General features: G+C 44.9%; 1 protein-coding gene across 1 annotated transcript in view; it reads right to left on the reverse strand.

Annotated features, from left to right (window-relative positions):
• The window catches only part of NR5A1 (nuclear receptor subfamily 5 group A member 1), a 310,911-nt gene that overhangs the window by 39,045 nt on the left and 255,749 nt on the right, over positions 1 to 16,117 (reverse strand). The window contains exon 6 of the mRNA XM_069242538.1: positions 14,279 to 14,426. Coding sequence (XP_069098639.1) covers positions 14,279 to 14,426 — 148 coding nt within the window. The remainder of the gene's footprint in view (positions 1 to 14,278; positions 14,427 to 16,117) is intronic.

Here is a 16,117-nt window from a genome sequence, read left to right on the forward strand (position 1 = left end):
ATATTTATAGGTATTTTTTGTGTGTGTGTGTGTGTGTGTGTGAGAGAGAGAGTTTGAGGTGCTTGTGAGTGTGAGTGCTGGCAGTCTGTAGGTAGGTGGGCACTGAATGAGAGGTGAGCATGAGGTGAGAGAGAGATGCTTCTGCACACCTGGGAATAAACCTTCCTACAACCCCCTATGTGCAGTGCAGCATTTCCCTGCATACAGATTGGGTTTCAAGTACCATTATTTGTCTCTTCTTCACTTTCCCCTGTGCACAAACCCAGCTGCTGCCTCTTCCCTCCAATCACAATCTTGCTTTTCCTGAAGAAGAGCTTCGGTGATGCTTATCAGCCGAACCATGTCAATTGCAGTTTTATTTGAGCGAAACTTTAGGGAATTTTGTTTTGTTTATTTTGGAAGTATGTTCTTTTGATCGGAACAGGGGTGGAGCAGGAAACGAAGGATGAGAAAAAAAGCAGATAGTATTAAAAAGAGCTGAAAGAAATGAAAACAGAAAGGGTATAATAGGTCAGTGTTAGAAATGGGGTTTTTGGTTGGCAATCGGGTTGCCCTCTGTCCAAGCAAGAACCCTCACTCTAGTCAGGGTAAGTCACACACAATCTAAAATCAGCCTGTGCCCACCCTCTGGTAGTTTGGCACGAGCAGTCAGGCTTAACTTAGAAGGCAATGTGTAAAGCATTTGTGCAATAAATCATACAACACCATAATATAACACCACAAAAATACACCACACAGTGTTTGGAAAAATATATAATATTTATCTGGATATCTTCAGGTCAAAACGATCAAAGTTGCAATATGAATTTGTAAAGATATCACTGAAAAGTGATATAAAGTGTCTTAAGTCTTTAACAAGTAAACAAAGACTCTTTCAAGCACAAAGTACCTGGTTTCTGGTGGAAAATCTCCTCAGAGGGCCACAGAAGAAGAGATGCGTGGAAAAAGGGTGTATGCGTCGATTTCTCTCCAGCACACACGGACTTGCGTCGTTATTTTTCACACGGGAAGTCGTGCGTTGTTTTCCGGCACGCGGACAGTCTCTTTCTGTGGATCGCGGGGATTACCAGATGTCCCGGGTCTGTGCGTGGATTTTCCTGCTTGTTTTCCGGCTGCGCGTCGTTCTGCGGGGCTGTGCGTCGAAGTTTCGATCTCACGGCAGGCGTCGCGTCAATTTCTCCTTGGAAGTCGGGCGGCGTTGTCCTTGCGAGGCCGTACGTGAAAGTTTCGATCTCATGGCAGGCGTCGCGCCGATTTCTCCTTGGAAGTCGGGCGGCGTTGTCCTTGCGAGGCCGTGCGTCAAAGTTTCGGTCGTCCCGAAGGCGTCGCGTCGATCAGCGTCGGTGTGTGGCGTTTTTCTTGCCGCGGAACAAGCTGTGCGTCGAAAATTCCTTTCAGATCAGCAGCTGCCACTTCAACAGTGTATGAGGGCAGCCCCAATGTTAGCCTATGAAGGGAGCAGGCCACACAGTAGTGTAAAAACGAATTTAGGAGTTTTACACTACCAGGACATATAACTCCACAGGTACATGTCCTGCCTTTTACCTACACAGCACCCTGCTCTAGGGGTTACCTAGGGCACACATTAGGGATGACTTATATGTAGAAAAAGGGGGGTTCTAGGCTTGGCAAGTACTTTTAAATGCCAAGTCGAGGTGGCAGTGAAACCGCACACACAGGCCTTGCAATGGCAGGCCTGAGACAAGGTTAAGAGGCTACTGAAGTGGGTGGCACAACCAGTGCTGCAGGCCCACTAGCAGCATTTAATCTACAGGCCCTAGGCACATATAGTGCACTCTACTAGGGACTTATAAGTAAATTAAAAAGCCAATCATGGATAAACCAATCAATAGTACCATTTACACAGAGAGCATATGCACTTTAGCACTGGTTAGCAGTGGTAAAGTGCCCAGAGGTCAAAAGCCAACAACAACAGGTCAGAAAAAATAGGAGGAAGGAGGCAAAAAGTTTGGGGATGACCCTGTCAAAAAGCCAGGTCCAACAGTCAGCAATTGTTCAACCAATGCCTACGTTATGGGTCTGCGACTGTTCAGAAAATAAAAAGATATTAGCAGAATAATAAAGTATACACAGCTAACAAAACAAAATGTAAAATTAGAATTTTGAAAACACTTTGTAAATGTGAAGGAATCTCAAATCTTGGCCTGAAAAGGATGTTGATATCCTTAGCTTGACTTAAACAGTAGACTATGGTTTAGGAGCAAAAATGACACATTTATAAGATTGAGTCCAGTGGCCCGTGCTTCCTATATTTTAAAAAAATCACTTTTATAGACCTTTACAATTATTTAACAGTGTGTACAGACAGAGTAACAGAGAAACTTAAGCTTCCAAATGTAGCCGCTGACCAGGGTACAGGAGTACAGGGAAGCCTCAGTGCTAATCGACAGATGTGTGGCGGTGACTATATTGTTGGGAGGGACAGGAGAGGAGTTAAGCTGTGGTGGTGGCCACCGGGAAAGTCTGCCAGGAACAGTGGCCCTGTGCCTACTTAGGCAAGTACGGATACATCCTTACGACTTAGCAATGAGCGGACGTGAGAGAACTGAGCGAGAAAAATATACAAAAAGAAAATGCAACTACTAGGCTGGAAAGATGTTCCAGAAATAAGCAGGGTGGCCAGCTTGTGAAAATCAGGAAGAGATGAAATGAAAATCAAGGAGGTTGTATGTATGCCTCATATTTAATGGGAAGACGGAGACTGGTTGGGGTAGTTAGACCAGACCGAGCATTGGGGCGTCGGGACTGTACTAAAAGAGGGATGTTACGTGTGTTGATGCTCCAGCACTGGGGGAGAGTGAGGGGCATGCACAGTGCATCCCCATCCACCAGCAATGGGGCGTATGCGAAGGCTGCGGCCTACTCCCTGTGAAGGGACGCACACTCCGCTTCTGCCCAAGGTATTAAGTCTTCGTTCAGTTTCTCAAGGGAAGGGGTTTGAGGAGATTTCCACTAACTGATAAAAGCACTTTTGGGGCACTAAATCTAGAAAATGCACTGTGGGTATCCCCTGCTCAGGTCGCTTGAACAATCCCAAGGCACAGGACTCCCAGGACTTCGCATTTGGAAGACCAGTGAGCTCAGTAATCAGGCTGAGAACTCCTATGCAGAAGGAGGACAGTGGTTTGCATTCCCATAACATAGGGTGGTAGTTATCATTGCCTGTCCCGCAACAGACAAGTTCCGATTTGCCTTGGTAGACAATTCATATTAGAGGGAGCAAGACAGGCAAGTGCCAATAAAGAACTGAAATAGCTTTACAAGTGGACAATTTGGGACACTTTATGTGGACACTCTAAGGCCCAGGCTCCATCCCTGTGATGTAAGACCCTACAGAACTTCAGCTCCCAGGTGTCTCATGGTGGCTGCAAAGAGAGTTGTGAGTGAGTCAGGAAGGCTTCAAAGAGCCAACTGATGTTTTGACGCCCATTGCCTAAAGCATATAATGAGTGTACCAGGAAATAGGTCTCAGGTTCAGCTTCTGCAATCACTCAATCACCCAACCAACACGAAAAGTGGCCATGCACCCAAGATGACATTGAAGACGGCTGTGAAGCACTGGTACAGATGCAAACAGAGACACTTGATGGGTGGCAGTAGCAGCACAACCTCTCCCATGGCGAGTGTATGTGTGTGTGCGAATGGGAGGGGTGCAATGGTGGGTGGGTGTTGGGTGTGTGTGTGTGTGTGTGAGCATGCATGGGTTTGCGTGTGTGTGTGTTGGGTGTGTTCATGTGTGTGAATTGGAGGAGTGCAGGTTGTGTGTGTGAGTGTGTGTGTGTTAGGGGTGTGTGTGAGTGAGTGATGGGTGTATGTGTGTAAGAATGAGGAGGCACTATTTTCAAAAAGCTCATATCTGTGAAATGCAATGAGCTGACAGTCATGCATGCTGATGGACAGCCCTCTTAACCAATGCCTAAAGCCTCCAAAACTACAACAGTCAATTGTTGAAAGCGGCTGTCCAAATGTCTGTTTTTGTATATATTTAGGTAGTCTGTGTTGTAGAATGGCAGTACACCCTTCCAGTCTGCTAAAGGTATCTGTATGCTAAACCTGAAAAAGAGCTCAGATCAATCACAATGCATTCTTGGCCATGAAAATAGATGCAAAATTTGTTTTAAAATAAAGTGCACCATCTGAAATAAATTGCTACTACGGTGCAATAGTGGGGTGTTAATTATACACTTGTGTACTCACAGGTCTGCGTATCAACAACATTATTTATGATTGGCTTGTACCCAGAGTAGGGTGACCAGGCATCCCGGTTTTCCTGGGACAGTCCCGGTTTTTCAACAGCTGTCATAGCATATTCTAGCAAATTGGGCACAAGTCCAGATTTTCAGAGAGGGTAAACTGAAAACCGAAGGAGATACATTTTTATATGTTCCTAAGCAGGACTAGTTAGTAGCTGTTCTCAGACATCAATTTAATTAACAGGTTTGATGATGGGTTTAAAAATTGCACTTTATTTCCTCAGTGCCTGGCCTATTTTTCTAGGTTGATGAGAGCTTTCATTCTGTGCCCTTTGGCAGATGAAAAATTGTAGTCCCTCTTCTAATTTAGTGAAATGTCACGGTTTTGGTGTGTTTTTTAAGGTTGAGTCTGTGAGTGGATGTGCTAGCGTATGCATCTTGCCTGCGAGACTCTATTGTGCTCGGAGCCCGCCTTTCGCTCACCATTTGTTGGTTTGCGTGGCACTCTTCTTAACAGCCTCGTAGTTCATCAAGGCACGCCTGGCATCATTTTCATTTCTCTGTGTGGAGCAGGGATCAAGCACTAATTGATGCACCTTAATTGGTGCCCATCTGCTGCTCCGGGCGTGATCTAGGTACTATTTGTCTTTTAATTTTGAATGCCCTGCAAACAGAAGGTTGTGACTTGCAAAGGCATGCACTTCACACACAAAATTGCAAAGTTTTATTTTTTAAAGATAGTTTTCTGTTATTTTGCCAAGTCTTCTTTTCTCAGTTTCTTCTCATGTGTTCTTTTGTTTTTTCTCGTGGACACTGTTGTCCAAAGATGACAATTAACTTGTTTGAAATATGCGCGACCTATTGCATTTCAAATGCTTGTTTTGATTATCTGGTCACTCTTGCACTGAGACTGCAACAGCAGCGGAAGAGTTCTTTCGAACGTATCTGTTGCTATAGCAACCAGATTCCGGGCTCGCTTGAAAGCAGCCTGCTGCGAGGAGTGATGGTGAACACGGGATTGAGGTGATATAAGCAGAGGAGAAATGTTTGGATGACTGGGGCGGGGCACGCCTTAGGAAAACGGCGGCCAAGTGTCATGGGCTCTCTCTAGAGCCCAGGGTGTTTGTACGCAGAGCGCCCAGTCCTCCTCAGCAGCGGCCCCTATCTGGCAGATATTATGACTAACATCGCCGAGCATCTGATGTGTGAAACAGCGTGCGTCGCTTTTACCACAGACTACGAGTCGGGGGATATTCCTGAGAAATCTGGGTTTCAGTGAAGGAACAGTACTAGTTGCATTTCTGTGACGCAGATTAATTTAGATATGGCTGGAGTGGTGTCAACAGTCGTGTTATGCCGACACCCTATCAGTAATTATGTGTCTCGGTCTGACGGGTGACGAGCCTTCCAAAAACATGCTGCATTTTAATACTTCGTGCCGACTTTATGTTTTTTAAACATCTTGAAAATGGGCCTCCTGCAATGTCTATGCCGGGCTTTAAAGGGGGTAAGGGGCAATGCCTTCAACCAGGCGTAGCCTGGACAAGAAATGCAAGCAGGAATTATACGGCTGGCCACCTCACAGCCTTCTTTTTTATTTTGTTATTTGGGTGTTCTTTTTTCAGGAGCGCAACTATTGTCAAAACGCAAGCTAGAGCTCTCTCCAGCAATGATACAATTTGCAAAGGTGGATGTATACAGTGAGAGAGCTGCTTTAGGTATATCCAGTGATTCGGCCAGAAGGCCTCAGTAGAAGCAGACCAATGCCCCCACCAAAGTACACTTCTCTGAGATAAGCAAGAGGCAAAGTAGGGGGCTAGTTGATGGGGCGAGGTTGAAGAATGATTAGATGCTAGCGTTTCCTATTGTAGGTGAGACCCCCTCATCACTCGAGGAGTAAAGGCAGCCATAATGAAGAAGGTAGAGGAGATCCTGGTACTGAAAAATAGATGGATGACCTCGCAAGCATAAACGGCTGAGTTGACCCAGGAATTGGACCAGTCACCACTAGCTCAAGCAAAGGTTCTTCTAGAAGATGCATAGGTCTTGTGAGACACCAAACCCAGCCATTGTACTTATGCGAGCTCAGCTAGACCAATGGGATTCTCCGTCCGAGCTTCCAAGCATTCCATTCAAGACTGGTAGAACTACCAAATGGTTTCTATCCATACTGGAACACCCTCCTGCAGGAGAAAGCACAATTGCTTCTTCTCAATGAGTTCTTCTTCCAACACGCTCAACTCGGGGTCCATTTAAGGCCCACTTCCTCTTCCGGAAGAAGGAGCTGACCTTGGTCTATTCTACTTTCCAAGATTATCTATCACCTTGAGATCACAGACCATTTTGAGTTGTAACTCAAACAAATTGCCATATCCCTGTCAAGGACCCTTGTCTGGCTACTGCTAGGGTGTGGGTGAGTGACTCTATGTTACCATCTTGATTTAGGATCTACTGCTTTGCATCAAAGCTGAGAGCATATATTAGATTTGGGTGATTTTCCTGTTGGGGGGGGGGGGCAGATGGAACCAGACTATCTTCTTCCACTATACGCACCTTGGCGGAGAGGTCGTCATCACCCAATGCCATGTTTCTCTGAAGGCACCCAAAAAAATCTGGGTGCAGAATATTTGGCAGCATTCAGTGAGTTCCTTAATTAAGTTACACGCTGAATCTCATAGGTTGGTTTGGAACCCAGGAGTAATATAATAAAAACTGGATGAAAATGTAAAGATGAACTGTGAAGTACCTCTACTGTAAGACACGTACCCTATTTATTACAATGAATTGCACTTGGACGAGTAGAGGAAAATGCAAGAAATGTTCCAAAATTGAAGATGGCCCATTAGAGAAAAGGTAGATAAACAACTGATTTAGTTGTGTTGTGCAGGATTGACGTGTCATACCAGCATTTTATTTAATGTGCAAGCAATGACAAATGTATTGAGCTGCAGCTCACTTTCAAGTGAACTCACTACAAACATATGATTACAAAGAGCATTTTTAATATCTATCTATTACTTGTAAAAAGCAAGCAATATCGTGTAAATGAATTTCCGAGGTTGAAGAAGAGTCATATCACAATAGCACGTCAGTGACAGTGTTGAGTACAAGTTGTGGAGAGTTTCTGGGCCATCGTTGACTTGTCACCTTAGTCAAAGAATTGCATTCAACATAAAGGCAAGTGACAACGAGTTTGCAGGCATTGTAGACCTCCAATTTACTCATGCTACCAGCCATTCTTCATGCAACATCAACATCTTGGAAGAATGTGATTCTTCAGCACTCATTCACAGCTTCTGTTACAAAGCCCTCAAGCCTATCTTGCTTATTTGTGGGTTATCTTACGTTCAAGATAAGAAATACAAGACAAGACATTTAACAAAAGGTTTACCAATAGCAATTAGTGCTATAAGAGACAGCTTCTGGCGTCCTCACATATCAGAGTAGACTGTTTGTCTTCCCAATCCCGCAAAGACGCCGCACGGAATCACCACACTATCCTCCCACAGAGGGCAGAAGATAAATTCAGATATGTTTTTTAGAATCTTGGGATGAAGAAGGCTTCTTTAAAAATGAGTACAGAGCCAGCATGTGTTAACTTACGGTAACAAGCGAAGAAAAGGGTGGTGGATTTGTGTCAAACATAACTTTCCAAAACGCTCATAGGGTTGTCATGGCAGACCCTGTTCTGAGTTGGATAAGACAATGAAAGGAGAGGGAGTCAAATGGAATGGGAGCTGGCGAAGACAGTGCATAGAGCGGGAGTTGGGGAAGACAATTGACAGAGAGTGTTAGGAAGGACAGTGCGTGAAGTGGGAGTTGTGGAAGACAATGGATAGAGAGTGTTAGGAAGGACAGTGCGTGGAGCGGGAGTTGTAGAAGACAATGGATAGCGAGTGTTAGGAAGGACAGTGCGTGGAGCAGGAGTTGTGGAAGACAATGGATAGAGAGTGTTAGGAAGGACAGTGCGTGGAGCGGGAGTTGTGGAAGACAATGGATAGAGAGTGTTAGGAAGGACAGTGCATGGAGTGGGAGTTGTGGAAGACAATGGATAGAGAGTGTTAGGAAGGACAGTACGTGGAGCAGGAGTTGTAGAAGACAATGGATAGAGAGTGTTAGGAAGGACAGTACGTGGAGCGGGAGTTGTAGAAGACAATGGATAGAGAGTGTTAGGAAGGACAGTGTGTGGAGCTGGAGTTAGGGAAGACAATGGATAGAGAGTGTTAGAAAGGACAGCGCATGGAGCGGGAGTTGGGGAAGACAATGGATAGAGAGTGTTAGGAAGGACAGTGCGTGGAGTGGGAGTTGTGGAAGACAATGGATAGAGAGTGTTAGGAAGGACAGTACGTGGAGCAGGAGTTGTAGAAGACAATGGATAGAGAGTGTTAGGAAGGACAGTACGTGGAGCAGGAGTTGTAGAAGACAATGGATAGAGAGTGTTAGGAAGGACAGTGTGTGGAGCTGGAGTTAGGGAAGACAATGGATAGAGAGTGTTAGGAAGGACAGTGCATGGAGAAGGAGTTGGGGAAGACAATGGATAGAGAGTCTTAGGAAGGACAGTGCGTGGAGCAGGAGTTGGGGAAGACAATGGATAGAGAGTTTTAGGAAGGACAGTGTGTGGAGCGGAAGTTGGGGAAGACAATGGATAGAGAGTGTTAGGAAGGACAGTGCGTGGAGCAGGAGTTAGAGAAGACAATGGATTGAGAGTCTTAGGAAGGACAGTGCATGGAACAGGAGTTGGGGAAGACAATGGATAGAGAGTGTTAGGTAGGACAGTGTGTGGAGTGGGAGTTGGGGAAGACAATGGATAGAGAGTGTTAGGAAGGACAGTGCGTGGAGCGGGAGTTGGGGAAGACAATGGATAGAGAGTGTTAGGTAGGACAGTGCGTGGAGTGGGAGTTGGGGAAGACAATGGATAGAGAGTGTTAGGAAGGACAGTGCATGGAATGGGAGTTGGGGAAGAAATGGATAGAGAGTGTTAGGAAGGACAGTGCGTGGAGCAGGAGTTGGGGAAGACAATGGATAGAGAGTGTTAGGAAGGACAGTGCGTGGAACGGGATTTGGGGAAGACAATGGATAGAAAGTGTTAGGAAGGACAGTGCGTGAAGCGGGAGTTGTGGAAGACAGTGGATAGAGAGTGTTAGGAAGGACAGTGCGTGGAGCAGGAGTTGGGGAAGACAATGGATAGAGAGTGTTAGGAAGGACAGTGCGTGGAGCAGGAGTTAGAGAAGACAATGGATTGAGAGTCTTAGGAAGGACAGTGCATGGAACAGGAGTTGGGGAAGACAATGGATAGAGAGTGTTAGGTAGGACAGTGCTTGGAGCGGGAGCTGTGGAAGACAATGGATAGAGAGTGTTAGGAAGGACAGTGCTTGGAGTGGGAGTTGAGGAAGACAATGGATAGAGAGTGTAAGGAAGGACAGTGCATGGAATGGGAGTTGGGGAAGAAATGGATAGAGAGTGTTAGGAAGGACAGTGCGTGGAGCGGGAGTTGGGGAAGACAATGGATAGAGAGTGTTAGGAAGGACAGTGCGTGGAGCGGGATTTGGGGAAGACAATGGATAGAGAGTGTTAGGAAGGACAGTGTGTGGAGTGGGAGTTGGGGAAGACAATGGATAGAGAGTGTTAGGAAGGACAGTGTGTGGAGTGGGAGTTGGGGAAGACAATGGATAGATAGTGTTAGGAAGGACAGTGCATGGAGTGGGAGTTGGGGAAGTTGGGGAAGACAATGGATAGAGAGTGTTAGGAAGGACAGCGCGTGGAGCGGGAGTTGGGGAAGACAATGGATAGAGAGTGTTAGGAAAGACAGTACGTGGAGTGGGAGTTGAGGAAGACAATGGATAGAGACTGTTAGGAAGGACAGCACGTGGAGCGGGAGTTGGGGGAGACAATGGTGTGGAATGGAAGTTAGGGAAGAGAACGGATAGAGAGGTAGCTGGGGAAGGCAAAGGATGGAGAGGAAGCTGGGAAAGGCAACGGATGGAGTGGAAGTTTGGGAAAGCAATGGGTGCAGAGATTAGGATGACCATGAATAAGAGTGCAAAGTGAATAATTAAAAAAAAGTCACAGGGAAGAGTTTAAATGAAGCGAGTGAGATATGGAGATTGGGAGGTCAGTGAATGCAGGATTTAGGGAAGTGAAGGGCTATAGAGAGATGGGTAGATGAAGGGAGAGGTGAGCAAAACAGTCAATGGAGAGAGAGGGGCAATGAAGACAATATATGAAGAAAAACATGGGTAAAACAAAGAATGATAAAGGAATGGTGTAGGCTACAAATGAGAGACAAAGTGGCAAGGCAACAGATGGTGAGGGAGGAGGAAAGCAATGAAAAAACAAAACTTCTAAGCAAGACAATGGATGGAGAGATATGAAGAACTTAATCATGGGGGGGAAGATAAGAAGAGGAGGATAATAAAGGGCAATGCAAAGGTGAAAGGGAACTTAGAATAAAAGTATAAGACAGGTACAGAAATTCACAATAACTACAGATGTAGACATCAGAAAAAAGAATCATAAATAAAGTTATGAAAATGATTGTATCTAATAATTGTGTCTATAATGGTATCATTAAAGATTTTTTTTTTAAACCTATGCATGTGGTGGAAGAGCAAGTAGTTAACAAGCATTGGCAAAGGAAATAGGTCTGGCTTTGGCTGGCAGACCTCTTATGGCACAAAACACAGTCCTGTGGCTCTGTGGCCATTTATATTGGTACTTGGGAACAGACCCACAGGACTCTGTTTTGTGTTCTAATTGATCAGAACCCTTTTCAAAGTTAAATCATAACTTTTCACTGACTAATACCAAAGATTGTGATGAGCTCAAATTCAAAACAAATTCAATTGTAATTAAGATCTGCATTTTACTGCATATTTAAAAAACAGATGATACAAAATTATGAAATCTACTTGGTATTTTGTTTCTAAGCTTTGTCCTTAGAGTGGTCTCACATATTAATTATACAAGACACAGAAACGTCAACGTAATTCCATTACTTGCTTCTTTGAAATCAGTTTGGCTTATGTTAACATACAAATAATTTTGTTATTAATGGATTCGGTCCCGATCGAACTGTCTTCTCACAAGAGTGCACCAACAGGACTTTTGCCCTATCTATGGACTTGATGGAACAGTTGTGAGACATTAGTGCTGGAATTTGTGTAACTCATCATTTGTGTTTGTCTTTTTTGTTTGGACTTCTAAGTAAAAAAAAATTGTTTTCTTGTATGAACCTGAGTGTTGAATGATTTTCTTTTTCGCTTTGATGCTAAGTACCAAGAGATATCTCTATGTACATATTGTTGATCATATCTATTTATATTTTATGATTTACAGTTTAAATGACCCCCTTGTCAGCCTTTTGTTATATGGTTTGCTTTAAAAAGTTTGCATTTATTTGTTCTAACCATTTGGTGCCTGCAGCCTGATTCTGGGTCATATCACTTGCCCGAAGTTGGTCTTTGTGTATTGGTTTCAGACAGTGAGAGAAAGGGTAGGTACATGTTGGCAGGGTGGGCCACCCTGAGTTAATCAGGGGGATGAGCTGTCACCTACAACATTTTCACATTAAAAAGGTTCTGCCTGAGCACTCTCACAAAGGGTTTTGTGACCCTGATAAGCTGGGGCAAGGACAGGGAGAAAGGGAATGCCAGCATCTTAGGGAGGTGGACATCTTTGAAAGCTTCCTCCACTTCAAAGTGGGGACCAGGTGTAAATGTTGGACCCAACATCTCACCTCTTTAGTACACTTTTTAACATGTGGATACTCTGTCAGGACGAAGAACTGCTGTGCTGCTGAAAGGACTGCTACTCTGGTAGACTGCTGCTCTGAAGGACTGCTGCCCTGCTCTGCTCACCTGCTGCCCTCTTCCCTGTGTGAGAAGGGCAGGACCTGCATCTGTTGAACTCAGGACCACCGGATTGACTCCAAAGGCTAAGAGGCTGACTTCCTGACTAGAGCCTCTAAGACAGAAGGCTCCAACAATCTCGATCCCAGCACCTGGACTCTGCCATCTGTGAATCCCACCCTTCTAAGGGGTTCCACCACTGTCCTGGACCCTTGGAAATGGACTTAAAGGTGCACTGCCAGTCCATCTGTGGATCCAGCAGAAGCAACACATCTCCTCTGCTGCAGAGTGCAACCCTGAACAGAACCACCGATGAATCACCTCTCCTGCTTCAACTGGCTGTCTCTATGACATACGACTCTGCATCACAAGCCCTGCAGTTTCTTGGAAACCAGCTGGTGCATGACATCCTTGATGGGGGACTTCGCATCACAGCCTTGCAGCTCCTTGGAGCCAGCACTGAGTGACGCATCTCTTAACAGGACCTTGCATCACCTTGGTCGTGCAACGCATCCTTGACACAGGGCTCTGCAAATACTTTGCAACCAATTCTTTGTTCAGTGGGTTCAACTGGGTCCATATAGCCAACCTGCGCTCCATTGTGTTCAGCATGAACCTGTGGTTTTGTCCTGGTCTAGTGCAACCAGATATTCACAGTTAGTGCTTTGTGTGTTTTTGCTGCCATTTTAACTGAAAACTTTGAAACTGTGTATCTCCTGTTCTATGACTGTATTTTTGTCATTTTGGTCTTGGTTTATTTATTAAAATGTGCTCTATTTTTCTAAATTGGTGTGGGATTTTTCTTGTATTGTGTTTCACTTTATTACTGCTTGAAGTGCTTCATAAGTACTTTACACATTGCCTCTGGCTTAAGCCTGACTGCTCTCTGCCAAACTACCAGAGGGTTGATCACAGGTTAATCTGGGGTCTGCTTGTCACTTCACCCTGACCATGATTGTGGTTGCTGCTTAAGAAAGGTTTCACCCCCCTCAATCACTAACCCAATTTCTCATATTGGTTATTAAGTTCATAAGATTTTATGTAACAGATTTATTTTTCACTGTTATTAAGTGCTTATATAAACAAAAGGAAAATGATCAAGTATTGGCAAAACCACACCTTGCCTCCATTTTGAATCCAGAATAAAACAGTTAAAACCCTGCTGCAGGGCAAAAAGAAAACAAAACATGTTTGCTTTCAGTATGCATTGGAGGTATGAGATAAATAACTAAGGGGGTCATTCTGACCCTGGCCGGCGGCGGAAGCCGCCGGCCTGGCTGGAACCGCCAGAATACCGCTGCGCGGTCAAAAGACCGCTGCGGGTATTCTGGGTTTCCCGCTGGGCTGGCGGGCGACCGCCAGAAGGCCGCCCGCCAGCCCAGCGTGAAACACCCTTCCATGAGGATGCCGGCTCCACAGAGTGGAAGGGGTGCGACGGGTGCATGGCAGACACTGAAAATCATGGTGGGGCCCTGTTACGGGGGCCCCTGCAGTGCCCATGCCATTGGCATGGGCACTGCAGGGGCCCCCAGGGGCCCCACGACACCCCATACCGCCATCCTGTTCCTGGTGGCCAAAACCGCCAGGAACAGGATGGCGGTATGGGGGTCGGAATCCCCATGGCGGCGCAGCAAGCTGCGCCGCCATGGGGGATTCCCCAGGGCAGCGGAAAACCGGCGGTACACTGCCGGTTTTCCGTTTCTGACCTCGGCTGTACCGCCGCGGTCAGAATGCCCAAGGGAGCACCGCCAGCCTGTTGGCGGTGCTCCCGCGGTCGTTGGCCCTGGCGGATTTTACCGCCAGGGTCAGAATGACCCCCTTAGTGTGTCCTAATTGAGTGTATTTTTCACAGGTAAAATAGTCCTGTTTGCATCACAATGCAGACATTTCACCGGAGGTAGAATGATACACCAAACAGCAAATAGCAGAATGAGAAAGGAAAGAATAACAATCTTGTAGCAGGAGCTAAAGCCAAATCTATGAATATTTTGTACACTAATAAAATTCTGTAACAACAGGTCTGGCATGCATCTGTGCAGTCAAGCCAGACCTAAAAGATTTTGAAATACACAATACAACTGAATACTAGCTAAAACCCTGCTCCCTATTATCAGAAAGATGAATCTCAGATGGTGTTGAACAACAAGAGTCATTAGTTTTGAGTGGAATATAGTGCATAGCAGCCAAACGCCACTGCCATAGAACAGAGGTACTCACCAACACTGAAGAGGATGAGGAACTTCAGACAGACAAATTCCTGCCGGTCAACTTGTAAGGAATGCAACTGGATAACCAGCTCCTGTGATTTCAATACCAAATTGTTCAGCGCTGGCCCAGCCTGTGCAGCAATCGTGGATACATCAATCTAAAAGGACAGAAATACAGTTAACCAATCCAACAAGGTAGTGCTTGAAGTTTTCAGAAAGAAACAGAAAAACTTGAGAATTTCTGTGTAAGGTTATAATACTTTCATGGCAAAAACATGAGTCACCATCAAGTAATGTCATAAAAACTTGGGACTACATATGTAGGTGTGGGCTGAAGTCACAATGTTTCACTCTGCAGAATTCCACAAAGTTACATATAGATTCTGTGAAATTCTGAAGTGTTTCGCCAAAGGGCAGAAATATGCAAGTTGTGCTGCTCGCACTGCAATTTAGCGCTAGTAGTGTGAATGGCACCATGCGGTGTGGAGGAGCGCGTGGCCATTGAAGGTGACTTTGCTGTTGCTCGAGTAGAAAATTTACTCGAGCAGCAGCAAATCTGCTCGATAAGCAGCCCTGTCACCACCACTGCTTGAGACAGCCCACATTAGAAAATGCCACTAGGGGATGCAAGATCTTGCTTGTGCCCACATTTCTGGAGTCCAGAGGGAAAAAATTCCACAGTGCAGCAATTGGTGGAATTTGTCCAGAATTCCATGTTACAAGAGTAATGCAGAGTCGGCAAATTCTATCAAGTCCGCAGGCGTAATGAAACATTCCGACCACCCCTACATATATGTTGGTTGCTAATCACAAAAACATAATAAAACTTTCTCTGGAATTTTATGTTCAAAGTTAGGTAGTGGTAAACTTTCAGACACTTTCACTCTGGAACACAGAAGCTACACATATCTTGTTTTCTCCCTCGAGCAATGAGAAGTACAGGCACATAATTTCAGAAGAAATTAAATGTACCACAAACAATGCAACTGCAGATATATTCTCCCACAAAAAATAACAATAAATAAAAATGACCTTTAAAAATATATCTGCAAAAATGTTTAAGATGTCCATTGCATTAAGAAATAAAACATGCTTACAGCATTGCCCCGGGCAGTTCCCTACCCAAGTTATCACTATTCCTCATGGGCCTGGGACATTATCCACAATTATTCTCTCTTTATCAACATTTGGGGCCTGATTTATACTTTTTTAGCGCTGCATTTGCGTCACTTTTTTACTCAAAAGCGGCGCAAATTTACAAATATAATTGAATTTTGTAAGTTTGCACCGCTTTTGCGTCAAGAAATGACGCAAATTCGGCGCTGAAAAAGTATAAGTCTGGCCCTTAGAGTATTGATTTTTGTGCTGCACAAGCTCCCTATCGCACTGACCTACGCAAAAACTGAGCAACTCTGAAGAACGCTCATGTTCACTCATGCAAGAGGCTGACTTTATAGCCTCCATAGATAACTTTACCGCTCTCTCCTTTAGGACTGGCCAAAATCCTGTTCTCTTTGAGTGACATTGAAAAAGGACAAAGTGAAAAAGTTAATAGTTCAGTCTAAGAGCGCCAGAGTCAGTCCTCGACAGATTTTCAAACCTGTGCTCCCACCACTGTTGCCACTGACAGCTGACCAAATCAGAACTTTCCGAAGAGCCTTATTGTATCCAGGGGGCCATCTTATCCAAATATTCTTCAAAGAGAAAGGGCAAAGACGGGAACCTTCATCAGTCCTTCACAAGTGCTGTTCTAATAAAGTTATTTTTAACTCAAAAACTTGGCAAGGACAAATGTAGCTAAATTTTAAAAAAAGTGTGTTGTAGCACCCCCTTAGTACATTATGAAACC

The sequence above is a fragment of the Pleurodeles waltl genome, chromosome 6, assembly GCF_031143425.1.
Source record: "Pleurodeles waltl isolate 20211129_DDA chromosome 6, aPleWal1.hap1.20221129, whole genome shotgun sequence".
NCBI lineage: Eukaryota > Metazoa > Chordata > Amphibia > Caudata > Salamandridae > Pleurodeles > Pleurodeles waltl.